Source organism: Giraffa tippelskirchi, chromosome 5 (assembly GCF_054371585.1).
Source record: "Giraffa tippelskirchi isolate mGirTip1 chromosome 5, T2T-mGirTip1v1.2.pri, whole genome shotgun sequence".
NCBI classification, from domain to species: Eukaryota; Metazoa; Chordata; class Mammalia; order Artiodactyla; family Giraffidae; genus Giraffa; species Giraffa tippelskirchi.
The window spans coordinates 9,876,234-9,903,609 of NC_137279.1; the positions used below are offsets into that span (position 1 = coordinate 9,876,234).

Genomic DNA, 27,376 nt, shown 5'->3' on the forward strand with positions numbered 1-27,376 from the left:
CCCAACGCGGCACTAGCGTTCCGGCTGAGGCTCCGCCGGCGAGTCCAGGGGGTTCGGAGGCTACGACGATGGGGGCTGTGGGCGTAGGGCTGGTGGACTGTCACTGCCACCTCTCCGCCCCGGACTTTGACCACGTACGTGAGGGCGAGGTCGGGCCCGTGGGAGCGGGGCGGCCCCCGTCCTTTACCCTTCGAGTTATCCTCCCGTGGGGCAAAGTTCCACGCGTAATGTCAACGTGTTTTACCTGCTACCTTGGAAGCCAGAGGCTAGTATTAGAGAAAGAGAGGGGGTTCTGTTTTGGGGGGGAACCTCTCAAGAGGTGACGCTTAAGTTGCGGAAGAAGGACAAGGCGGTGGTGAGGGAAGCAGGCGGGTTACAGGCCTCCAGACAGGACAGAATTTGGCACATTCAAGCTATCCAAAGGCTGGGTGGCGCCCGATGAGCTAAAAAGAGAGAAGCATAAAATCGGACTGAAGAAGTTTGCATAGGATAAGTGAGGCACGAATTCGCATTTCATTAGAATCACAATGGGGATCCTGTAAAACGGTTTGTTGGTTGGGTGGTTGAAGAAGAGAGACCTGATCTGATAATCCGTCTAAAAACCTTCCTGTTGATATGTGGTAAATGGATAGAGGAGAGCAAGGGTTAGAAGTTAGAAAACCGGTTTGGAGGCTTTTCCAGTATTGAGACTAAAGATGGTAAAGGTTGCAGGGGAGTTGCAAGGGAGAGAAGCAGATGGATTCATGTTATACTTTAGAGATAGATTCTAAAGTACAAACTGAGAGGAATTGGATGTGCAGAGAGAGGGAGAGGAAGAACTTGAGGATGCTGTAGAGAGATGGTGGTGCTGTTTACTGAGATGAGGGAAAACGGGTTGGAGAAGGCAACCAGAAGGAATAGATTTGTTGGGGAGGAAATAGTTGTGCTTGGCACATGTTGAAACCTGATGTCCATCCAAGTGGAGATGTCATATGGTCATTTTAAAATGTGACTCTTGGGTTCAGAAGAGAATTATAGACTGGAGATAAAAATTGGGGACTCACCAGTATAATGAGTATAGTAATGAGATCACTTAAGGGGACGTAGGCAGGGAGAAGCCTGCGGTCCTGAAATCAAACAAAGGAGAGAGAACCAGTCAAGGAGACTTGATAAGCAGCTGACAGCTAGAGAGAAGTATTTGCAGAAGCCAAGAGTAGAAAATATTGGGGGAAGGAAAGAGTAGACAAGTGAGGAGTTTCTAATGCTGCTGAAGCGTAGAGTAGGACAGAAGTGTCTTTGATATTTGACAATAACAGTTTCTGTTCCAGTAGAGTGGGAACATAAGCCAGAATTTACTGAGAGAGTAAATGGAAGGTGGGTCAGCTAAGCTCTTCACACCACCCTGTTCCTTGCCATCATTGTCAGTCTTTATGGTGCTTCAACTGCATTGGTATACACAAGCAAAGGATAGTTGCTTATCCATCTAAAATAATAATGATTGCTTATGTTTATTTTAGGATCTGGATGATGTGCTGGAGAAAGCCAAGAAAGTAAGCCAATAGCTATACTTGCTCTTTTTTGGTTGTTTTTATTTTCCTACTAATTTTGATCTAAGATAGCTTGAAATTTAGATATAATATGTTGATGTTACTCCAGTAAAAAATACATTAACAATAAGGAGCACCTATTGTTTGCTATGTGCCAGGCACTGAACTAAGCCCACTCTGTACATTAACAATGGCACCCCACTCCAGTACTCTTGCCTGGAAAATCCCATGGACAGAAGAGCCTGGTAGGCTGCAGTCCGTGGGGTCACGAAGAGTCGGACACGACTGAGCGACTTCACTTTCACTTTTCACTTTCACGCATTGGAGAAGGAAATGGCAAACCACTCCAGTGTTCTTGCCTGGAGAATCCCAGGGATGGCAGAGCCTGGTGGGCTGCCGTCTATGGGGTCGCACAGAGGCGGACACGACTAAAGCGACTTAGCAGCAGCAGTACATTATCTCATTTAATGTTTCTCAACAAACTTCTAAGGAAGCTACTAGTTTAGAGCCAGCCGTTACCTGTTTTATAGATGAGGAAATTAAGGCCTACATTAACTTGTCCAAAGACGCATCACTAGTGAAGTGATACAGACAAGATAGTCTGAATCCAAAACACATTCCCACAGCCACCAGGCATACCAGCTATATAGAACAGGTTGGTACATCTGTCAGTTCTTAAATTAACATTATTCTGAAGATGTTGGAGAAATTATAAGTTTTCTGAAACATTTTGATTTGTTTGGGGGAAATTGTTAATTTTTGGAAGCATTTATGAAATTCATTACAGCTAGCATTTTGTGGTCTTCCTTGAAAGTTATAGAAATGGTTGCCATTTTTATATATAGCCATCTTTCACTATTGCAGTTTAATTAGGAGTGTGGTATTTGGAATAACACAGGCTTAATGATCTGGGGCAAGTTATTTAACTGTCTCTTGACCCATACAATGAATTACAGCAATGCCTGTGTCAAAAGGGTGTGCAGATTAAATGGGGTAATATTTATCTTCACTGAACATATGTCCAAAACATAGTAGCTAATTAATGATAGCCATTATGATTATATTGATAGAGTGTGAGTGAGCAAGGATAACTAAAAGCACAAAAAACTTTAAATTTTTATTTAATTGTATTGGATGTATATTGTTTGAGACTCTAACTGAATTCTATTCATTTTTGTTTCAGGCCAATGTTATGGCTCTTGTGGTGGTCGCTGAACATTCAGGAGAGTTTGAAAAGATTATGCAGCTTTCAGAAAGGTGCTACTTCTCATAAAGAAATAGAATTGCTAATAAGGATGCATTTATGGTGTCATGTTTATAATATCAAAGATCATCTGTTTTTAAAGAGAATGAGAAGAAAAAACATTAGCAGCCTTAAATTCTTTCCTACTTGTCCTTCAGAGTAACATTGTCTCCTAGCCTAATAGTCCTGCTTTCTTAATTCATTCTACATTTTTAGGTACACTGGGTTTGTCCTGCCATGCTTGGGTGTTCACCCAGTTCAAGGAGTTTCACCAGAAGACCAAAGAAGTGTCACATTAAAGGTAATAGTCTTATAAAACAAGAGCCATAAAAAATGGTATTACCTTTTCACTCAATAATCCTCTTTCTGATTTTTTTTCTAAAGCAATAATCCAAAAGAAAGAAATTCTATCTTCTTTCACAAAGAGGTTTATTAGAGCATTGTTTGTAATAGAGAAAAAGTGGGAACAGCCTAGTGGTTCAGAAATAAATAGTTAACTTATACAGTGTTAAATATGGTGCTATAATGTTAAATATAACTTTATAGAAAATGTGGGTTATAAGGTACATGAGTGCTAAGTCATTTCAATTGTGTTCAACTCTTCGTGATCCTATGGACTGTAGCCTGCCAGGCTCTTCTGTTCATGGGATTCTCCAAGCAAGAATCCTGGAGTGGGTTGCCATGCTTTCCTCCAGGGGATCTTCCACCCAGGGATCGGACCCGCATCTCCTGCATTTTGGGCGGATTCTTTACCCACTGAGCCATACATGGGCTCCTGTCCCTGCTTAACTCACTTCATTCGTTTCTGTGACAAGCCTGACCCCTGTTCTAAAGGTTCTGAAGACTAAACATTTTCTTTAATAAAAAAAAATGAATTCTAATTATTTTAAATCAGTCAGAATAAATCTCTCCTCCCTTCCCTTTGCCCTTCCTTTCCTTCTCTCTCCCTTCTTCTTTGAACAACATAATGGAAGCATCGTGAGCTTTGAAGTCAGAGAGACTTGGCCTGCTGCCTTCTGTGATCTATGGCACTTAACTTTGCCAGGTCTCAGTTTCCTCATTTGTAAATGGTGAATTAATTATTTGTAGTATTCCCAGTCAGAGAGTCTAAAGATATGGAAGATTTAAAAACTCCACATTAGAACCATTAGCTATTAAGGAACTTGAGACCTTATGGAGGAAGTAGGACTAGAACTGAAGTCAGAAATAGACCTATGAATGTCCTTTGAAATATTTTTACATTAAAATGATAAAGACCACATATATTTATACATATTAGTGCTGTGAATTACTATTTTTATTAATAATTTACTATCCTTGACTTGCCAGAAACTTCCAAATTATTTCATAAAGATTTGAAATAATCTCATTGTAAGTTTGTTTTCCTTGTTTTTATAGATAATACATCTACCCAGAAAGATTTTTTCCCTATATCTGGTCTTCATCCAAATGTGTAATTTCTTTGTCTTAAGATTTTCTAAGTGTGCTACATTTCCTGGGTAATCTCTCCAACTTCTCCAGTCCCTTTGAGGTCCCAGACACACAGATTATTTTGAACATTTGATACAGAAGATCTTTTCCTGACACTGACCTACTCAGCTGTTGGCAGACACCTTCTCTGGTAGCTAGGGTTATATACTCTTAGCTCCTCTTGACAATATTATTTCTTCTTCATTGAGTCTACTGGAATTGTAAGGCCTTGATTTATCCTTCCTCATCTTCTTTTCTCTCTCTTGAGGCATAATTATAACATCTCCTGTTCCTCACCCATCTGTTTTACCTCTCTTTTCTTAATTCTCCTTTTTCTGATTATTCTCACTAGAAGTACTTTGAATTTCATACTATGAGACTGAAATCCTCAAAGTAATTGAAAATATCTAGAAGCAAAGTTTCCATATATTTGTTTTTCTCTTGCCTTACAAGGAAACCCTTACAGGGGAAATTCTCTTTAAGTGGAAATAGTGATATGGAAGCTAGTAGTACACAGTTACTTCAGTAGTTGACAAACAGCCATATACGTGATAGTTAGTATTTATATTGTTGAAACTTTAGGACAAAAATAGGGTACACAGAACTATAAAGATGAGATCAGTGAAAATAGTGCAGAAGATGTTTGGGATTATCACTATTACATTCACAAGTTATTCATTCGTACCCTAAGAGGAGAATATAACAGTACACTCCCAGACCCACCAAGGTGACCACCTGGGGGCTTTGTTCTTTCTTGCTCAACTGTTCCAGGAAACCCAGATCACTCCTCCTAAATACCAGGGAATGCCTCCTAAACAGAAGGAAGTGTTTAAGTGGGTATCTTCATAAGAAGTAATGTTCTTATAACTAATTGGGCATGGGACATTTCTGCTCAAATTTCCAGCTAGAATTACTCACCATTATAGAAGGACTACCATTCCTAGTTCCTCAGCTGGGTAAAGGATTGTATGTAAAGGACCCAGCATAGCATAGTCCCTGACACATAATAGGTGTTGATACAAAATCTGTGAAGTTCCTCTCTCCTTCTATTTGAATGAATTTACTTTTTTTGTTTTTCATCCCAGGATTTGGATGTAGCTTTGCCCATTATCGAGAATTATAAGGATCAATTGTTGGCAATTGGAGAGGTAAATATCCACTAGCTGATCAAGTGATTTCTAATCCAGACCTCCATGTGATACATGAAAGCAGTTCTTAATTCAGTGTCGGTGATTGTAACAGACTTGGATAATTATGTTCACCCTGCTCAGCTGAATAACTTGTCAGTACTCCTCAGTAAGCAAAAGCACGTAGGGATAAAACAATAGAACGCCTCCCCATGGGCTTGTTAATGGAAGAAAAATGCTTTATTAACATTTCAATATACTTTGCTTTTTTTCTTTTGCTTAAATAAGGCCATCTTTCTGGTTAGTTGAAATAGTATGTATAAGCATACTTTAAATATTAATAGGTTAGAGTTTATAATTTAAAAACCTTTTTATTAATTTACATTTTACAATTAATTTACAATAACAATTAATTTACAATTGATTTATAATTTACAGTTGTGAAACATCTTATCACTTGGTAATTCCACTTGTAAAGATAAAAGATAAGAGTAACACATTCAGAATGTAGCTTATAGCAGTGCATGCCAAAATAGTATCAAGGAAAGCAGTCTTTTATAATCATTACTGTCCAGCATGGTGACCACATGCAACTGTTGAGCACTTGAATTGTGACTGGCCCAAACTCATGTGTGCTATCAGGATAAAATGCACAGAGGATTTCAAAGTCTCAGTACCTCAAAAAAAGAATGTAAAATAACTCAATAATTTTGCATTGGTTATGTGTTGAGATAATAATATGAATGACTATAATAATATTGATAATGTTTTAGGAATAGTGCATTGAAGTATATTATTAAAATTAATTTCACCTGTCTTGTTAGTGTTTTTAATGTGGCTACTGGAAACTGTAAAGTTGTGTATGTGGCTTGTGTGTATGACTCATATTTCTCTTGGACAGTACTGCTCCATCATCTGTCTTTTGGGATTCATTAAACCATAAACGTGATTCTGTTTTATTTTTCTGTTATAGGTTGGACTGGATTTCTCCCCCAGATTTGCTGCCACTGATGAACAGAAGGAAGAACAAAGACAAGTCCTAATCAGACAGGTCCAATTAGCCAAAAGACTAAATTTGCCTTTGTAGGTTAATTATCATCTTTCTATATTAAGTTTTAAAGCACATTATTGATAAATAATGATTCTCCTGAAATGGAGCTCTACTTTTCTTTTTCTCTTAACTACTTTAATAGATCAAAAATAATATGTTCATAGTAAATACTTAAAAGGAGGTTTTTTTGTTGTTAAACAGAAATGTTCACTCACGCTCAGCCGGAAGACCTACCATCAGCCTCTTAAATGAGCAAGGTATGTAGGTTCCTGAGAAAAATGTGCCTAATGTTTAAACTTGAGAATTCCAGTCCATGTTCTCATAGAACAAGCCATCTTTATTTGTTTTCTTAAAGGGAAGGGAATGGGTCAAGGGTAGAGATGGAAATCAATTAAGATGGTTTTGCAAGTCAGCCTACTATATACAAGGTTTTCAGTGTGATTGTCATGTTCATCAGGGCAGGATAAAGCAAATGAAAAATTAGATCAAGTAAAGTAAATAAATAAATAAAAGTTTTTTAAAATTAGATCAAGTAATGTTTGGTGCCTTCATTTAAAAATTGGCAGCTCCAGTTTTTTAATCAGCTTAACCAGCTGATGAATGAGAAAGAGGAAACACAAAGCAAAGAAGGGTGATCACCTTGGGTTACTGTTTTGCCTGTTTTGTAGCTGCTGCTTCAGAAAGCGGTATTGTTCAGATTGTGGCCAGCATACATAAAGTACACTGTCATCTTCGCCAGTTGTTCCAACACTTCTCATAGAATTACTTTTCAAATTTTTAAGTTGCCATCCACAGTAAGAAATGTAGTTTATTTTGAAACTTGGTATATACTGGTATAGAAAACTGACGGAAGTTTAAGAAGCAGTGCATCTGTATGTATGTGTATATGTGTATGTATGTGCGTGTGTGTATGTATATAGTGAATATAAGCACACACTGGCCAGTCATGACCCACTAAGTTGATTTCATAACTCACAGTTGTAACCCACTAAATGTCGCACCTGCCATTTGAAAAAACAATATCAAATAGTGAGGTAAATGTAATTGCCTACAACTTGAAAGCATTGTACTTCTCAGTGGTGAGTACTGAATCCCCTGGGCTCACTAAGAGCATGATTTTTGTGGAGGCTGAGCAGCCTTGCTTTGAGAACTGGAAGTAGTTTTTGGGAAACCTACTCTGACTGTTGAATTTGTGAATCATTCAACTCCTCATTCCCACTAGCATCCTTCTTAAGGACAGTTTGACCACTTAAAAACCTATTAGGAACAATAATTTGACAGTTCACAAACTTCAAGAAGGTTTGGTATGGGAAATTTAAATAATTGTTTAAATTTTGTTTCAATTTTATTTACTTATTCTGCAGATTAAGAATTTACTATATTTTTATTCTACTGGTTGAACACTGTACGTTTATCTACCCTTTAGAAACCACAGAACCTTCTAGTGACCAACATTTACTTAAAATCTGTGTTGTTCAATTTGATTAGTGGGAAAACCTTTCATTAAGGAAATAAAATGAACTCTGATTTAATTTTTGAGAGGTGCTGACGAAGTGTTGCTGCATGCGTTTGACGGTCGGCCATCTGTAGCCATGGAAGGAGTAAAGGCTGGGTACTTCTTCTCAATTCCTCCTTCTATCATAAGAAGTGGGCAGGTAAAATCTTTCATAAACTTCGTTCTACACTTTGTGAAATAACACTTTGAAATATGAACTTTTACTGTTCAGTACTGTCTGCAGTACTGTACTGTTGTGTACTGTTCTGGTTTCATTGCAAAAATTAATCTTAGGTCCCTACCTCATACTTACAGAAAGAGTAACTCATAAATGGATCAGAGACCTAAATGTAAGAGCTGAAATTACAAAACGTTTAGAAGAAAACAGATCTAAATCTTTATGACCATAGATTAGGCAGTGGTTTTCTTTGCCATGACACCAAAAGCACTAACAACCAAAGAAAAAAAATAGATAAATTGGATCCACACACAAAAAATTGGGCATCTCATGCTCAAAAGACCTGAACTCCCCGATAGCTTTCAGAAAAGCATTTTTAAAGGCTGTGTGAAGGAGAAGGCTGCAGGGCATGTGATCAGCTTCTACTCAGTTCTCTAATTGGTTCACATCAAGATAAAGTTTTAAGCATCATCAGTCAATCTTCTGGTTTCAAATGGTCTGAGATCTACATGCTTGAGGTCAGCAGTTTTCATCTGGTGACGATCTGCTTCCTGTAAAAATGACTTAGGAATATGTGTCAGACTTCTGTCTGTATCTTTCAAGGAACTGGAAATTTGGTGACTCTCCTATATGACTGATTTGTAGTCTAAGCTGTAACTAGTTTTCCAACCCGACAGCTATTCATTACTTCTATAACTTCACATTTCCTTACCATTATCTCTTGAACCAGCCTTTTAAGACTCAGGGGAGGCTTGGGAGACTAAAGCTGAAGCACTTTATTTCAAAATACTGGGACACTGGGCTTTATTTTCAGGTGGTATGTTCTAAAGTTTCAGGTGGGATGTTCTAGAAATGTCAATTAGGTCAAGTTAATTAATAGTCCAAAATTATTTTTTTATTTACCAATTTAGAATTTTAGTTTTGTTTTTTAATTTTTATTGAAGTATAGTTGATCCAAGATTATTTTTATTTTTCCTACTTTTATCATTCATGGAGAAATTTCTTATTTAGTAGTACTCTTTAGCAGTGGTATCATTTCTTTTTCAAAACTAAAATGCTATTATTTTTTCTAAGTTTAAAGATAATATTTGTGCATTATAGAAAATTGAGACACTTCAGAAAAGGACAAATTTCAGGTCAACCCAAACCATCCTACCTCTGAGACAATCATTGTTAACATCTGATTCATATAAAATATGAAAATATCATATTCTTTTTGTTTTGTTTTGAGTTAGCTTCATGGATATTTTTTGTATCTATAAACATAGACTTATTTCTTCTTTAAAATGATTACATAATATTTCACAATATGGATGTACCATAATTTAGTTAAGCATTACCTTAAGTAAAGGTTACGTTGTTTCTAGTTTTCACTGTTACAAACAGCACTTCAGTGAATAGCTTTGTACATCCACAGTTGTTCACATAACTTTTACAGTTACTATGTATAAATGGAACCATTAAGGAAAAGGGTATGTATTTTTAAAAATGTTGTTAAATTGTCACATTTCCTTTGAGGAAGTTTATACCAGTTTAATTTTTGTCTGCCAACAGTGCGTGAGCATACATATTCCTGTGCTTTTGAAATTTTACTTTTTTGGGGGGCTGTGCTGGGTCTTTGTTGCTATGCTGGCTTTTCTCTCGTTGTGAATGGGGGACTTCTGTTTGTTAGAGTGTGTGGGCTTCCCCTTGCGGTGGCTTGTCTTGTTGGGGAGCACAGGCTTTAGGGTGTGCGGGCTCAGCAGCTGCAGTTCCCAGGCTCTAGAGCACAGGCTCCTAGTTGCGGTGCACGGGCGGAGTTGCTCCTTGGATGTGGGTTCCTACCGGACCAGGGGTCACAGGTGTCTTCTGCATTGGCAGGTGGATTATTTACCACTGAGCCACCAGGGAAGCCCTGAAATTTTACTCTTAAAATAATTTGTTTTATCATTGTTCCACTCTGCATCATGTATCTCCTTTCTATTTTTTACCTTAAAAAGAGCAGTGGCAACAAGAGAATTGCTCTTGGTGTAAAACTCACTGAGTTAATTGAAGTCTTTATAATCCAAGCAAGATCATAAACAGAATAGAAAACCATCTATTTCCTGATCTAAAATTCAAAATGTGCATATGAACTTGTATTTATAAACATAAAACCTTGACTGACTCAAAGTGAATAGCAGGAAGAAGCCCTGAGTATGGTAGTGGTGGAGAAACAATAGAAATCTCTTCCGTGTATCTTTCAGTGAGCATGTGATGCCAGATATTTGGTTTCTTGCTGGATGTACCTCATTTTTTTGCTTTTGGTTGCTATTCTTTTGAGTTCCTAGAGGCTTCGGATAATTTTTGGCAAAGAATGTTGTTGTTTTTTTTGGCCACACTGCAGGACTTATGAGATCTTAGTTCTCCATCCAGGGATCAAACCTGGGCCCCCTGCAGTGGAAACAGAGTTCTAACAACTAGACCACCAGAGAATTCCCAAAAATGTTTCTTTTTAAATGTTAGTGTAGAATGATGAGAACATAGTGGACATTTATTAGTTGAATATTCAGGCATGAATTTTAGATGCTTGCTGAGTAGAATGCATTGACAGATAGGTTTAATGCTCCTTATTTAATCTTTACTTCTCATCTTTTAAACTTACTAGCTTTCTCTTTTCTCTAAGAAGCAGAAACTTGTGAAACAGTTGCCTTTAACTTCGATTTGCTTAGAAACAGATTCCCCTGCTCTGGGACCAGAAAAACAGGTAAATGATTTTCCTATTTCTATATTATTTAGTGTATCTTTCATTTGAAGTATTTTCGATTTAGCTGTGTTTCTCGTTAAAGTGTAAATACAATGGAATCTTACTTTAGTGCTAGGTTGAAAGGTTATATTGACTTAAATTTCATCAGGTCTTTTCCAAATACGCTGTAGTGCTCCAGAGAAAATTATTTGCTATGGGTCACAACCTAATTTATGTAATATTGAAATCCAGACCAGTATAGTAGAAAAGCTTAGTGTCTACACCTGAAACTACCACAATATTGTTAATCAACTACTCCAATATAAAAAAAAAGTTAACAAAAAAGCCCCAGTGTATAGAGTCGGAAAGACCTGGATTCAGATCCGGTGTGTGATGGTACCCACTAGCTGTGTGACTTTGGTCAAGTTTCTTAATCTCTCTGAAACTATTTCTCATTTATAAAATGTGGGTAAAATAATAGTAAAATACTTTGAAGTATTACAGTGGGGATTAAATGAAGTAATGTATATGAAAGTGCTTAGTGTGTCTGTTATATAGTTCAGTTCAGTTGCTCAGTCGTGTCCAACTCTTTGCGACCCCATGAATCGCAGCATGCCAGGCCTCCCTGTCCATCACCAACTCCTGGAGTTTACCCAAACTCATGTCCATCGAGTCGGTGACGCCATCTAGCCATCTCATCCTCTGTCGTCTCCTTCTCCTCCTGCCCCCAATCCTTCCCAGCATCAGGGTCTTTTCCAATGAGTTAGTTCTTCAAATGAGGTAGCCCAAGTATTGGAGTTTCAGCTTCAACATCAGTCCTTCCAATGAACATCCAGGACTGATCTCCTTTGGGATGGACTGGTTAGATCTCCTTACAGTCCAAGGCACTCTCAAGAGTCTTCTCCAACACCACAGTTCAAAAGCGTCAATTCTTCGGCACTCAGCTTTCTTCACAGTCCAACTCTCACATGCATATATGACTACTGGAAAAACCATAGCCTTGACTAGACGGACCTTTGTTGGCAAAGTAATGTCTCTGCTTTTTAATATGTTATCTAGGTTGGTCATAACTTTCCTTCCAAGGAGTAAGTGTCTTTTAATTTCATGGCTGCAATCACCATCAGCAGTGATTTTGGAGCCCAAAAAAATTAAGTCTGACACTGTTTCCACTGTTTTCCCTTCTATTTCCCATGAAGTGATGGGACCAGATACCATGATCTTAGTTTTCTGAATGTTGAGCTTTAAGCCAACTTGTTCACTCTCCTCTTTCACTTTCATCAAGAGGCTCTTTAGTTCTTCTTCACTTTGTGCCATAAGGGTGGTGTCATCTGCATATCTGAGGTTATTGATATTTCTCCCGGCAATCTTGATTCCAGCTTGTGCTTCTTCCAGCCCAGTGTTTCTCACGATGTACCCTGAATATAAGTTAAATAAGCAGGGTGACAATATACAGCCTTGACGTACTCCTTTTCCTATTTGGAACCAGTCTTTTGCTCCATGTCCAGTCCTAACTGTTGCTTCCTGACCTGCATACAGGTTTCTCAAGAGGCAGGTCAGGTGGTCTGTAGTAGATGCTCAATAAATGTTCATTTTTCTGTTTTTAATTAGCATGCTAAAATTACCCTCAATGTCTTTCAGTACATGTATGTATTGATATAGTCATAGATTTATTTATGTAATTTTTGCTGTATATTTTGTTATTATAGGCCGCGAAGAATCATATTTTAAATATTGCTAAGAATTCCCTGGTGGCCCAGTGGTTAGGACTTGGTGCTTCCACTGCCATGGCCCAGGTTCAATTCCTGATCTAGAGACTAAGATCCCACAAGCCTCACAGCACAGCCTAAATAAATAAATAAATATTGCTACCATTATAAATTATATTTACCTGAAGGGAAGACACAGTATCTGCTTTATTTGCTTTATACAGTGCCTGTTACTATCACTTACCACTGCGTAACTTCCTGAGTGCCCCTGATTGCCCATCAGAGCTGTCCCCATGCCTCCCAGGTTCAGAGGACTGGCATTTCAGAGTAAGAAGTTTGGAAACAGTAGTGATGATATTGTTAATACACTATGATTATTTTGCTTATTACTGTCCAATTAGTGACATAATTTTATAAATCAGCTCTTATAAGAATACTGAAGAGGAGTGAGAAAACAGAGGATCATAACTGCAGTTATTTTTTGTTTGAGTGTTAAACAAAATAGTACAAAACTGCCTTCCTGACTAGTCGAAATAGGAGAAAAGGACCTAGCTTTTTTACCCTAAAAATGAATTTCAAATGCTATTATAATTCAGTTTTACATTTGTATTTTGATGATTTGATGAAAATTGTGAGTTTCTGGCATAATGCCTTGCACACAGTAGGTACTCAAAAATATTTATTGAATAAATGAATTTTAAAAGTGAATATGCTTTTCGTTGAGTAAAAAGTGTTTACCTTAGAAAAATAGAAAACACAGAAAATAATAAGAAAATAGAACCATTTACTACTGAAAGGTTACCACTATATTATAGTGGTTAAAAGTATATACTCTGATGTCAGATTGCTCAGGTTGAAACCTCAATTGGTCTGTTTACTAGCTGTTTAGGATCCCTTCTTACCTGTAAAAAAGGGATGGTAATAATAATGGTACCTATCTCACAGAGTTATGTTGAGGATTAAATGAGAAATTCCATGAAAAACTTAGAACAAAACCTTGCCTGCGATAAGCACTAAATAAATGCAAGTTCTTATGTCCTTCCACACTTTTTTATATCCATATATGTACACATAATATATTTTTCATAAAAATAGAATTAGCCTTACACATCATCTCATAGCTTGCTTTTATGTGGCGAACATATGTATTCATAAATAAATAAACTCTTTTCCTCTTCCTGGTTAATAACTATATAAATTTTAGCGTGTGAGTGTATTTAACTGGATATTGCCGTGTAGGTTGTTTGTTTCCAACACAGTACAGTCGACTCTTGAATACCGAAGCGGTTAGGGGTACTGACACCTTCTGCAGCCCTGCTCCATACCATGGAAAGTCTGCATCTATCCGCCCTCCATGTCTTCAGTTTTACATCCCTGGATCCAGCCCCCATTCACATGGTTCTGCATTCACAGATTGAACCCAAGTTTGGATTGTGTGGTACTATAATTTTTATTGAAAAAAATCTGTGTATAAGTGGACCCACACAGTACAAACCATGTTGTTAACAATATAAAGAATGTCCTTGAACCTAAATCTGGGTGCACATTTTTCATTGTTTTTTTAGTAGTCTACATTATCAAGGTTATTTTTTTTTTTACTCTTAACAGTTATCTTATTCCTCTGAACATTATCATCCTGAGTAAATAATAACAACAGTAATATATTTCATCATATCTAAATGCCAGTGATTGTAGATGTACCACTATTTTGTGACCCTTAAGGGAAAAAACACTACCAATTATACTTTCACATGCCATTGAATGTCAGTAAAATATTTATCAGTTTCAGAGACGTTAAGATAGGGGAGAAATGCATCTTAGAATCAGTGAAGTATGGGTGCATAACCTATTTAGTCTTCAGACACACGATGGCATCACTTGAATCAAACTGTACTGCAGCCTGTGGGGTGAAGTGGCCACGCAGCAGAGCACAGCCTTTACAAGCACTTGCTTGAGGAGCAGACCAAGGAGCAGTTAGTGAGTCAGTCAGGTCACCAAGTGTCCCCTGTGCAGACTGCTTCATGCGCTAGGTTCTGGGACCTCAATTGTTAACACCCTGCCCTAGGGTATTGTAACCCTATATTTCAAGAGCAACATAGACTTACAATCAGTGTTGTAGCCTTAGCTTTCAGGCTGAAGTTCAGGGCCTTCTCCCCACCCCCATTAAAAAAAAAAAAGAAAGAACCCATCAGTTGTTTTTACCTGCTCATTTTCATCTCTTTTATCTACGGTCTCCAAGGAATACTTCTGTCAAGTGTCACGTTTGATTCAGTGTCTCTTTGTTCTGTTTCAGGTACGGAACGAGCCTGGGAACATTTCCATTTCAGCAGAATATATTGCCCAGGTGAAAGGGGTCTCAGTGGAAGAAGTTATAGAAGTGACAACACAGAACGCATTGAGACTGTTTCCCAAGCTTCAGCGGCTGCTCCCAAAATAGCCTCTGAACCAAACCACCGGCAGAGGGCAGTGTTTGGGAAAAATAAGTGTCCTGACAAGTCTCAACCGGAGAAGCCACCGGAGAAGTATCAAGATAGAGAAGATTATAATTTTAGAGAAGTTTCTCTCAGAAGTAAAACTGGGCTTAGATCCTGAAACCCTGGGTTCAAATTCTACCTCGCACTGCTTTTCAGTTAATGAACTCATAGCAGGAGATTGGGAACACTGCTGCCTCTTCCTTTGCCCACTAAGAACAACCAACGGATGATCTGAAACCGTTTCTTCTGGCGAGGGCGGCTCCCACAGATAAGAAATAAGCGCTACTGTGATGGCATGAAACAGGCCACAGTTTGATTCTTTACCACCTCTTTGACTTCTCACAGAATTTATCCAGTGACAGGAGAGTATCTAGTTTCTTATCCTGTCAAAAGTCCTATCGTTTCTGGGTTTGCAAAACTGAACTTTGCATTTTGAATTCTCTCTTTTTTTAAGAGAAAAATGATCAAGGTCTTTATATTGATCTTAGATTCTGACTTGTGAAGCCAGTGGCTTGTACAATCATCATTAAATACCAAGCCCCAAAGTTTAGTTAATAAATTGATTTTAAGTTCCAGTCTGAATTTTGTCACATGTTTAAAATGTAAGTAGCTTCATTAAAAATGTATCTGACATTTTTGCATGCAGTAATATTTTTAAGTTTTGAAAATCTCAGGAGTGAGGAGAGTCCTGTACATAGTGGTGATGGTAGCACAATATGAATGTGCTGCTGCTAAGTTACTTCGGTCGTGTCTGACTCTGTGCGACCCCATAGACGGCAGCCCACCAGGCTCCCCCGTCCCTGGGATTCTCCAGGCAAGAGTACTAGAGTGGGTTGCCATTGCCTTCTCCCAATATGAATGTACTTAATGCCAATAAACTATACCGGTAAAAATTATTAAGATGGTAAATTTTGTTATGTGTACTTTACTACAACTTTTTTTTTTTTTAAATCTTAAATGTAGTTTACAAGGTATTGTGATTCATACCAAAACCTGAGTATTTAATTTTGTTATGTGTACTTTACTACAACTTTTTTTTTTTTTAATCTTAAATGTAGTTTACAAGGTATTGTGATTCATACCAAAACCTGATATGGTAAATTTTGTTATGCGTACTTTACTACAACTTTTTTTTTTTTAAATCTTAAATGTAGTTTACAAGGTATTGTGATTCATACCAAAACCTGAGTATTTAATTTTGTTAAATTTTATAAACAGCAAACACTGGTAAAAGTACCTGCCAGAGAAACAACTTCCTAAAAGCGATGTGATTTTACATAATCTTCAATATTTTGAAACGAATTCATTTATGGAGGAGTCGAGGGAGAGGGTCCCCAATCAAGTTAGACCATCTAAGAAGCAGGACAGGGCCCTTTATGAGATATTCAGCCACTTACCACCATGATGACAGATGAAATTCCTACATTTAGTGGGAGGTTGTATTAAAACCAGATTTCTGAGTTCTCTTTTAACTCTCTAGCCCATTTCCTACCATCTGCTCACAATCCCTTTGTCAGACGTCTCTCACCTTTAAATCCTTTAAGATCCAACTTACATGACTTTACCCTACACAGTCACCCCAGCCAGACATGTTTGCCCTCTACTGTGTAGCCGTTTTCTTCATTTATTCATGGGTTTCATTTGTTACACAAATAGTTACTGAGCTCTTCCTACAGGTTGCCCACTAGTCTTAGGTCAGTAGGCTACAGAGACAAACACGGTACAATTCTTGCCTTCAGCTCTCAGTTTAATGAAGATTGACAAGTGGACAAATTTCAAAGCAATGTGAGAAGTACTATAATAAAGGAAAAATGAAATGCTATGAAAACCAGTCTGATGACATTTAACACATGAATCCTTTTTACTAGGGTTACTTTGTTTTTCACCTCCAGAGATTGTAAACCTTTTGACGGCAAACTACTTTTTTTGTTTTTGCGTTTTCTACATGTCCCGAAGCAAGGTTTGCAATATCATATGTTCTCACGTACTTTTTAAATAAGGGAACAGAGATGGTCTCCAACGAGAGGGCGGGATGGCAGACTAGGAAGACCCGGAGCTCACCTCCTCTCAAAGGCACACAGATTACAACTATTTACAGAGCAAGTATTGAGGAGAAAGACCAGAAGACGAGCAGAAAAGATCGTCTACAACTAAAGATATGAAGAAGGAACGCAATGAGACAGGTAGGAAGGGTGGAGACATGGTATAGTCAAGACCCATACACCCAGGTGGGCAACTCACGAATGAGAGATGATTACAATTGAAGAGGTTCTTCTCAAGGGATAAGGGGTCTGAGCCCCACATCAAGCTCCCCAGGCCCAGGACAAGCTCCCAAAGTGTTTGGCTTTGAAGGCCAGGGGGGCTAACTTTTGAAACCCAGGGGGCTGTGGGTAATAGTCACTTCACTCTTAAAGGGCACACGCAAAATCTCACACACTCCAGGACCCAGGGCAGAAGCAGTAGTTTGAAGGGAGCCTGGGTCAGACCTCTCTGCTGACCTTGGAGAGCCTCCCAGAGAGGCAGGAGGCAACTGGGGCTCATTTTGGGGACACAGGAAGTGGCAGCGGCAGATTTTAGAGAGCTGCTTCTACCAGGTGGACACTGGTACTGGCAAGTGCCAATTTGGAATCCTCCTTCAAGTTTACTAGCACCAGGACCTGGTCCTGCCTACCAGCCTGTCGGCCCCAGTACCAGGACACCTCAGCCCTGAGAACCAGCTAGGGGGAGACATAGCCCCACCCACCAGAAGGCCTGCTGTCTTAAGACCCCTTGAACCCACAGTTACCCTGGGACCCACCCCTGCCCACCAGGACACCAACACCAGCCTCATGATCACCTGGGCTGAAGTCCAGACCCTGTCCATCAGCAAAACATCTTAGCAACCATGAGACCCCCAGGGCCCTGCAGCCAGAGATCCTGGGACACAGCTTCACTCGGCAGTGGGCCAGCACTAGACCTAAGACCTGGCTTCACTCACCAGCAGGCAGACACCAGGCCCAGGACCCCTGCAGCCCCATAACCTGCCATGTCAGGATTCAGCCCACACACCAGCAGGCTGACACCAGCTCAGAGACTCCTTGGACCCCTCAGTCAGCCACTCCCAAGATTTAGTCCCACTCATCAGCCGGTCAGCACCAGCGTTGGGACACCCTGGAACTCACAAGCAGCCATGTGGGTGGGTGGAAGCAGCCCCACCCACCAGCAGGCTGACATTAGATCAGGGAACCCCAGCCCCACCACCAGCAATCCCAGACCTGGCTGAACTGACCAGTGGGCCAGCACTAGCCCTGAGACCCCCCAGGACCCTGCAGTGACACCTCATGGCCTGGTCCTGCTCACTAACACCTAGTAGCCTCTACACAAGGCAGGGCCTGGCAGCCAACCAGACCAGGGGCCAGCCACACCTTACCATAGCTTCCACGGTACTCAACTTCCCACAACAGAAGGACACACATAGCCCACATAGGGGCACCCCTAGAGCATATAGCTCTGGTGACCAGAAGGGATTGAGCAGCAGCTATGAAAGCCCAAGTATCCAAAGTCAGGAAATGTAACCAATATACCAAATACACAGAAAAAAAAAAACCCAGAAAGTTAGGCAAAAGGAGGTAACAGAGGAATATGTTCCAAAGGAGCAAGATGAAACCCCAACAGAGCCAAGTGAAGTGGAGATGGGCAGTCTACCTGATGAAAAGTTCGGGGTAATGATCATAAAGATGTTCAAAGAACTCAGGAGAGGATTGTACAAACAGAATGAGAGATTGGAGGTTTTTAACAAAGAGTTAGAAAAAGTAACAAAGAATCAAACAGAGATGAAGAATACAATAACTGAGATGAAAATGCAGTAGAAGGAATCAACAACAGATTAAATGATACGGAGGAATGAATCAGTGAGCTAGAAGGAAGAGTGGAAATCACTGACACTGACCAGAAAAACAAATAAAAAGAAATGAGGACAGTTTAGGAGACCCCTGGGACAACATCAGGTGTACTAATGTTCACATTACAGGGGTCCCAGAATGAGAAGAGAGAGAGTAAAGATCATATTTGAAGACACAATAGAAAAAAACTTCGCCAACTTGAGAAAGGCAACACATAGCCAGATCCAGGAAGCAGAGAGTCTCAAACAAGATCAACCCAAAGAGGACCACACTAAGACACACCGTAATCAAAATGACAAAAATTAAAAGTGAAATGTTAAAAGCAGCAAGGAAAGATCTACAATGTACATACTACAAGGGAACTCCCATAAAGATATCAGCTGACTTTTTACCAGAAACTTTTGATCCCTGGTTTGGGAAGATCCCCTGGAGAAGGGAATGGCTACCCACTCCAGTATTCTTGCCTGGAGAATTCCACGGACAAAGGAGCCTGGTGGGCTACAGTCCATGGGGTCACAAAGAGTCAGACACGACTGAGTGACCAGCACTTCTGGACGCCAGAAGGGAGTAGCATGATATATTCAGAAGAAGGAAAGGGAAAAGCCTATAACCAAGAAGACTCTACCTGGCAAGTCTTTCATTCAGATTTGATTGCAGACAAATGAAAGCTGAAAGAGTTCAGAACCTGCAAACCAGCTTTACAAGAAATGCTAAAGGGACTTCTCTAAGTGAAAAAGAAAAGGCCACAGCTAGGAACATGAAAGTTAGAAGAGGAAAAAGCTCATTGGTAAAGGCAAGTATGCTGTAACAGTGGTATACCAACCACGTGTAAAGGAGATTAGAAGACAGAAATAGTAAAATTATCTATATACACAACAGTTAAGGGATACACAAAACAAAGAGATACAAAACATGTTGTCAAAAACAGTAAACATTGGGGGAGTGGCGTTACAATTCTGGGTTGTTAAAATGAATTTGAACTTAAGAAATCCACAAATTACAACAATCACATCGAGAGATTGCTATATATAAACCTCATCATAACCACAAACCAAAAATCTATAATAGACACATACCAAAAAAGAGAAAGAAAAACAGATAATAAAAAAAGAAGAAAAATTAAGAAAAGAGAAAGGAATCCAAACATAACAATAAAGGTAGTCATCAAGTCACAAGGAAAGAAAGACTGCATAATTTCACTCTTATGTGGAATCTTAAAAGAAAAATCAACAGACATAATAAAACAGAAACAGTTCTAGATACAGAGAACAAGAAAATGAATAAATAAATAAGAGGAATGGAGGCAGTAAGTCCTATCGATGGCAGCTGAGAAGTCAATATTTTATCTTTCAATCTACTCCTTGAAATGGATATTGAATATTAAATACCTCTTCAGTGGGTTGATTTTTTAAAAATATGCTTATTTTTCTCCTCTAACCTATAAATGCATTAACTGCTACTCAAAGATATTTTAATGTTAAATCTTTTGAAAAATAGGAGTAAACTCGCTTGGTCTGGAAAGACAAGTCTTTGCTTTATCTAGCAGCTGTTCCCCAGCTGAAAGGTAAAAGAGCTTTTGCCCTCTATATATATGGTGACCTGCCATACTGGAGGAAGTATTTCTTATCCCAGCTGTCATCTTTTTTTATTCTTGTAAGAAACAGATGGAGTAGTATCATTCTTTAAATGAGAAAAATATCAGTCCTTTTCTTTCATTCTGATGCAACCAAGAGTTTGCGTTATCACTCTGGAGTTCAGTCTCTCTCCTGCTCACTGCTTGTCCCTCATAGTCCTCCTCTTTACTTTCGCTACTGCATGTTTTCTTCCCCTCTCTCCGATCCCTCTTCTAAACTAAACATAAAGAAGAGTCTTGATTTTGCATGGTTGACCTACAGTGATACTTCAAAGTTTAATTCTTGCTTTGGCCTTTCTTGCCCTTTTCATGCTTTTGATTGAATACCTCAAAGCAGCTTATTGTGAACTGACATTTCATTTACAAGATCTGAGTAACTTAAAAAGGGTTTCCAGAGACTGGTTCTATGCTTTTTAGAGCTTAGCTTTTCATGAATATGCAAACCTCACTGTCTTTTTTATTTTATTTATTTATTTAAATTTTTGACCATGCCATATGGCTTGCAAGATATCCATTCGCCATCAGGGACTGAACCCAAGCCAAGGCAGTGAAAGCCTAGAATCCTAACCACGGGCCACCAGGGAACTCCCTCACTGTCCTTTTAAAATTATGACAAAGTTTGTGCTAAGATTACAAAGTCAGTCAAAAATATAGAATGGGAAAAGACTAGATAATTCAGGGATTATCAATGTTACAAGTTTAAACATGGAATGACTTCCATTCCATACCTTTTTTTTCAAATATCACAAGAAAAACATCCTAATACTCCTTATCCCCCTTGTTGTTTAGTCTCTAAGCTGCCTCCAACTCTTCTGTGACCCCGTGGACTGTAGTCTGCCAGGCTCCTCTGTCCATGGGATTTCCCAGGCAAGAATACTGGAGTGGGTTGCCATTTCCTTCTCCAGGGGATTTTCCCGACTGAGAGGTCAAACCCATGTCTCCTGCACTGTCAGGTGGATTCTTTACCACTGAGCCACCTGAGAAGCCACCTGAGAAACCCCCTTATCCCCCTTATCTTTGCCTAATTCCAAAACAAGCATATCTTTAAAAAAAAAAAAAAAAAAGATGACCTCTTTGGTGAGCATCTCAATTCAAGTAATCCATGAATAACCTGAGTGGTATTGATACCTTGGGTGTTAAGAATGGTGTAAATTACTTCTCATCTCCCAGTTCAGTTACTTAATGTATTAGAGAACCATGCATAGCATGTAAGGACAGTAAGTGTTAGAAGTCCAATATCCTCAGTACAGGAATTTTCTGTGGATTACTTCTAAAGTCCAAGTAATTTAAATAAATTGTATAAATTCTTGCAGCTACTGTGTGACACATTTAGAATTATAATCCCCTGACTTCCACTTTAGCACTTTCTTTCAAGTATCACAAAGCTTCTCAATCTGATGATCTCTGTAAGCTTGTACATGCATGCATGCTCAGTGACTTCAGTCATGTCCAACTCTTGGCGACCCCATGGACTGGCTCCTCTGAACATGGGGTTCTCCAGGCAAGAGTACTGGAGTGGGTTGCCATTCCCTCTTCCAGGGGTTCTTCCCGACCCAGGGATCAAGCCCACACCTCTTGCATCTCCTGCATTGGCAGGTAGGGGTTCTTAAGGTTAGCCATTATTATATATATATTTTTTGTATCTACCTTCTAATTTGGTCTTTTCATAAATACTAGTAAAACAGCTGTTTATAATGAGAGTTCTGTAAAAACTTACTAATTTAGAAGTTTTTCCAATTTAAAGGATTCATTTTCTGGCCACTGACGAGTCGTATGTTAGCAACTCAAACCATAAAATTCAAGATGTGTCCCCACAAGAGAGTACAAAGGATGCAGCCTTCACAAGAGCCAGAAAGTTTACTCCTCAAAATAGTTTAAGACCTTCATTGTATTTGTTCAGTCATTCAGTCATGTCTGACTCTTTGCAACCCCATTATATAGACAGGCACAACAAAGGTTGAGATGACAAAGCCCCTTATGGTCGGAGGCCATTTGTGACAAATTTGCTGTCACAGCCAAATGAAACAGCTGCTCAGAATCCCAGGTTATTTGACTAGCTGCCAAATGTATATCATATGTATATATTCTGAATGGCAGAGATCAAGCTCTCAAAACACAATAGAAATGCCTAAAATCAGGTAGAAAAATTTACATTTCAAAGGATCAGGGAGAGAAACGCAAGTTTCTCCTGGAAGGCCTTTTGTTTCTTTAAGGTCAAAATTCTGAAAATGTGTTTTATCCAATTGGCTTTCTCTAACCAGTTTTGGACAGAGTCCATTTTCAAGGTGAGATTTCCTTCAATTCTCAATTAAGCAATAACTTGTAAGTATAAATTCTGTATGTATATAAACCGTAGTGGTAGTAGTGTTAAGTCGTTCAGTCATGTCCAACTCTGCGATCCCATGGACTGTAGCCTGCCAGGCTCCTTTGTCCATGGGATTCTCCAGGCAAGAATACTGGAGTGGACTGCCATTTCCTTCTACAGAGGATCTTCCTGACCCAGGGACCGAACCCGGGTCTCCTGCATTTGCAGGCAGATTCTGGGAAGACCGTATATAAACCATCAGTTCAGTTCAGTCACTCAGTCGTGTCTGACTCTTTGTGACCCCAAGGTCTGCAGCACGCCAGGCATCCCTGTCCATTGCCAACACCCAGATTTTGCTCAAACTCATGTTCAACGAGTCAGTGATGCCATCCAACCATCTTATCCTCTGTTGTCCCCTTCTTCTCCTTCTCTTCAATCTTTCCCAGCATCAGGGTCTTTTCAAATGAGTCAGTTCTTCGCATCAGGTGGCCAAAGTATTGGAGTTTCAGCTTCAGCATCAGTCCTTCCAATGAATATTCAGAACTGATTTCCTTTAGGATGGACTGGTTGGATCTCCTTGCAAGAGTCCTCTTGAGACTCCTCTCAAGAGTCTTCTCCAACACCACAGTTCAAAAGCATCATTTCTTCGGTGTTCAGCTTTCTTTATAGTCCAGCTCTCGCATCCATACGTGACCACTGGAAAAACCATAGCTTTGACTAGACGGATCTTGGTTGACAAACCTTACTGGAGTATTATTAATAGTTTGGAGGGTGGCAATCTTTCACTCCTTTTTCTGTTGTTTTGAAAGTTTTGTTTTCTATTCAGATATCAGTTTGCCGAGCTAAAACTGCTGATGCCGATCTTATGGTGAACCAGTGCGCTGCTTGTGAGGCTAACTTCTCTAGGTGTCACCCTAGAGCCCTCTCCACTCTCTTGTCAGTCTAAAACCACTGTGGCTGCTTGGATCACGGAGTGGCCAGCCCTCATTTGAAGTCCCTGGATAAGGAAGTTTTCCCACTCCCTTTTTTTTTTGTTTTTCCCCCACACCGCTCGGCTTGAGGTATCTTAATTCTCCGACTGGGGATTGAACCCAGACCTTTGGCAGCAAAAGGGCCGAGCCCTAACCAGCGGATGCCTGGGGAATTCCCGCATTTTTTTAAGTTAAATGAGTAGGTTTCCTATGGGATCACTACATAGTATATGAGGATTTACCTCCACCAGTCTTGCAAGTTTCTCAGTTGCCTGAGGAAGCCATTGCTGGCTGCAAGGAGATGTGCCCTTCTTCTCTCATGTGATATTTTCACTTTTATTCTGACAAACTCTATTAAAGTAGCCAATTCAAGGAAGAATGACAGGCCAGTCTCTCACCAAATCACTCAGCCAAAATCTACTCAATCTCTTTCAACTGAGTAAAATTGCCCCAGTGTTTTTCACTTAGGAGAAGGCGATGGCACCCCACTCCAGTACCCTTGCCTGGAAAATCCCATGGATGGAGGAGCCTGGTGGGCTGCAGTCCATGGGGTCACGAAGAGTTGGAAACAACTGAGCGACTTCACTTTCCCTTTTCATTTTCATACATTGGAGAAGGAAATGGCAACCCACTGCAGTGTTCTTGCCTGGAGAATCCCAGGGACGGGGGAGCCTGGTGGGCTGCCGTCCTTGGGGGCACAGAGTTGGACACCACTGAAGTGATTTAGCATTAGCAGTGTTTTTCAACAGGAGTAATCTAGGTACCTCTTTTTGAATCTAAGTTCAAGAAAATCATGTGGTTTTTGTCTTTTCATGTGTTTTTTTTCTTTTATTGATGTGGTGTGTCACAGTGATTGATTTTCATATGTTAAAACATTCTTGTGACCCTGGAATTAATCCAACTTTATCATGGTGTGTGGTCTTCTTTATTTGTTGGACTCAGTTTCCTAGTATTTTGTTTAGGATTTTTACATCTCTATCAAAGATATTGGCCTGTAATTTTCTTCTACTGTAGTGTCTTTGTCTGGTTTTCCCTCAGGGTTGACCAAGGGGCAGCTGTAATGTGACAAGTTGATGGCTGCAACATTCTTTGTTTATTGTTATGGCAGGAAACATTTTTTCATTAACAAAGGAAAGAGGGTGAGGAGGGGAAGGCTTTCAGAAGAAGAACTGATTGCCTGCGTGGCATGCGAGAACTTGCTTCCTTGACCAAGGATCAAACCAGCGCCCGCTATAGTGAAGGGCAGAGTCTTAGCCATTGGACCACCAGGGAAGCCACTGAAAGAGGTAGTATTTAAACTACGGTAGTTCCCCCTTATCTACAGGGACAATTGCCGAGACCCCAGCAGATATTGAAACTGGGGATCGCATAGAACCTTATATACACTATCCTCCCTATACATATCAGGGGAGCAAAATTTGCCACCCTAAAATGTGTGTCTTTGGCACACGAGTTAGGGGAAACCCACTAACTGAAACTGCCCACCCTGGCCAGGCACCATATAACCATTCGTGTGAGTGATTTTACAACATGAGGCCCTGGGAAGGAACCTGGAACTACAAGCCACCACCAATCAAAAGAGTTCGGGAAAGGTCAAAAGGAGATGCCCTGTGTCCTTCCACCTCCTAGAATCCTCCTCGCTGGCATCCATCTCAGTCAAGCAATGCATGCGCCGCCAGGAAGCGCCCTGAGTCAGAAGGATTGGCCAGAGACAACCCGGAAACGACTCCTGTCGCCATAAACCCTGAGACTGCGAGCCACGTGGCAGAGCGGTCTTCCTGGCCTCCCCACCCTCCTGCTGTCCGCCCGGGTGACCCACGTGGCAGAGCAGTCCTCCTGGCCTCCCCACCCTCCTGCTGTCTGCCCGGGTGACCCACGTGGCAGAGCAGTCCTCCTGGCCTCCCCACCCTCCTGCTGTCCGCCCGGGTGACCCACGTGGCAGAGCGGTCCTCCTGGCCTCCCCTACTCTCCTGCTCTCCGCCCGGGTGACCCTTCCCAATAACGTCTCTTGCTTTGCCAGCACATATGTCTCCTCGGACAATTCATTTCTGAGTGTTAGCCAAGAGCCCCTTTTCCAGCCCTGAAAGGGGTCCCCCTTCCTGCAACACACGGATTAATTCAAACTGAAAGCAATCCATTTCCAGAGGACTCAAGAAGACCATTTGTCCTACCTGCCTAAAAGAATTTAGATAGAGGACTTTTTCTCATCTTCACGTGAATTGCCTTCCTCCCAGATGAAGTTCCAAACCACTACCCTCAATGTCCTCTTTAGTCTTTAGCTGAAGATGGTATTTAAGGTAAGGGTTTCAGCCATTCTGGAAAGTTTCTGAAGTTTCCTGGGTCTCTCTCATGAATACACATTATTAAACTTTATTTGATTTTCTCCTGCTAATCTATCTCCTGTCAGTTCTTAGGCCATCCAGAAGAGCCTAGAAGACCAGAGTAAATTTTCTTCCTCCTTGACACATACATATCTATGGTAAAGTTTAATTTATAAATTAGGCACAGTAAGAGATTAACAATAGCTAATAATAAAATAGAACAATTATAACAGCATACTGTAATAAAAGTTATGTGAATGTGGACTCTCTCAAAATGTCTTATTGTACAAATTTAATACTTTCTCAACTTATCACATACTGTGGCTGTAACTTTCACAGTTCGAGGTGCAACAGCAAAGGTAGCACAAATTTTTTTCCTTTTTCACAATTTCACAGTTAGAAGATTCAATCTTAGTGTAGTTATTAGCAACCAGCAAAAGATTTTTTTCTTTTCCGTATTAAGTCTAGAACTTTCACCTTTTCACTTAACAGAAGCACTTCTGTGCTCTGGGGTCATTATCAAATAAGGGTTACTTAAGCATAAACACTGTGATACTGAGATAGTTGGTCTGTTAATCAAGTCAGCTACCAAGAGACTACTGGGCGGCATACGCTGGACAAAGGGATGGATGATTCATGTCCCAGGCAGGATGGAGCAAGACAGCGTGAGATTTCATCATGCTATTCAGAACAGTGCAAAATTTAGAATTTATTATTAATTGCTTATTTCTGGAATTTTCTATTTAATATTTTCAGGCTATGGTTGACCACAAGTAACTGAAACTATGGATACTGGAACTGTGGATTGGGGTGGGGGGACTACTGTAAAGTTAAAGCTGGCCAAGTGAACAGAATATGTGGAAGGGGGGTGGTGACAGAATAAGGCAGAAACCACAAGTAGTTGGGGAGGAGGTAGTGGAGGCTGAAATGAGGATAGAAAAGTCAACTATGTTGTATACAACCAGACACTCATTTACTATTTGTTTATCTCCTATGATTCATCTTCAGTTCAGTTCAGTTCAGTGGCTCAGTCGTGTCCGACTCTTTGCGACCCCGTGGATGGCAGCACACCAGGCTTCCTTGTCCATCACCATCTCCCAGAGTTTGCTCAAACTCATGTCCATCGAGTTGGTGATGCCATCCAACCATCTCATCCTCTGTCATCCCCCTTCAATCTTTCCCAGCATCAGGGTCTTTTCCAAGGAGTCAGTTCTTTGCATCGGATGGCCAAAATATTGGAGTTTCAGCTTCAGCATCAGTCCTTCCAATGAATATTCAGGACTGATTTCGT

General features: G+C 40.1%; 1 protein-coding gene across 15 annotated transcripts; it reads left to right on the top strand.

Annotated features, from left to right (window-relative positions):
- Window positions 1–26: 26 nt before the first annotated feature.
- TATDN3 (TatD DNase domain containing 3) lies at window positions 27–15,870 on the top strand. 15 transcript variants are annotated; one of them, XM_081489772.1, is made up of 10 exons: window positions 27–134; window positions 1,497–1,529; window positions 2,710–2,783; window positions 2,986–3,070; window positions 5,325–5,387; window positions 6,340–6,449; window positions 6,619–6,674; window positions 7,960–8,072; window positions 10,717–10,815; window positions 14,794–15,870. In XM_081489772.1, exons 1-10 carry the CDS (start codon window positions 69–71, stop codon window positions 14,935–14,937), a joined length of 843 nt encoding a protein of 280 aa, XP_081345898.1. In that variant the 5' UTR covers window positions 27–68; the 3' UTR covers window positions 14,938–15,870. The 15 variants fall into 15 exon arrangements, with proteins under 15 accessions (XP_081345898.1, XP_081345911.1, XP_081345899.1 ...); XM_081489785.1 differs by having other exon boundaries at window positions 14,828–15,870; XM_081489773.1 differs by having other exon boundaries at window positions 10,735–10,815.
- The last annotated feature ends 11,506 nt before the right edge of the window (window positions 15,871–27,376 follow it).

Bases quoted from the DNA above. Each gene is read 5' to 3' on its own strand.
- TATDN3 (XM_081489770.1), top strand. From the start codon at position 69: ATGGGGGCTGTGGGCGTAGGGCTGGTGGACTGTCACTGCCACCTCTCC. The intron at 3,071-5,324 runs GTAATAGTCTTA...TTTTCATCCCAG, and splicing joins AAAGAAGTGTCACATTAAAG to GATTTGGATGTAGCTTTGCC. The intron at 5,388-6,339 runs GTAAATATCCAC...TTTCTGTTATAG, and splicing joins AATTGTTGGCAATTGGAGAG to GTTGGACTGGATTTCTCCCC.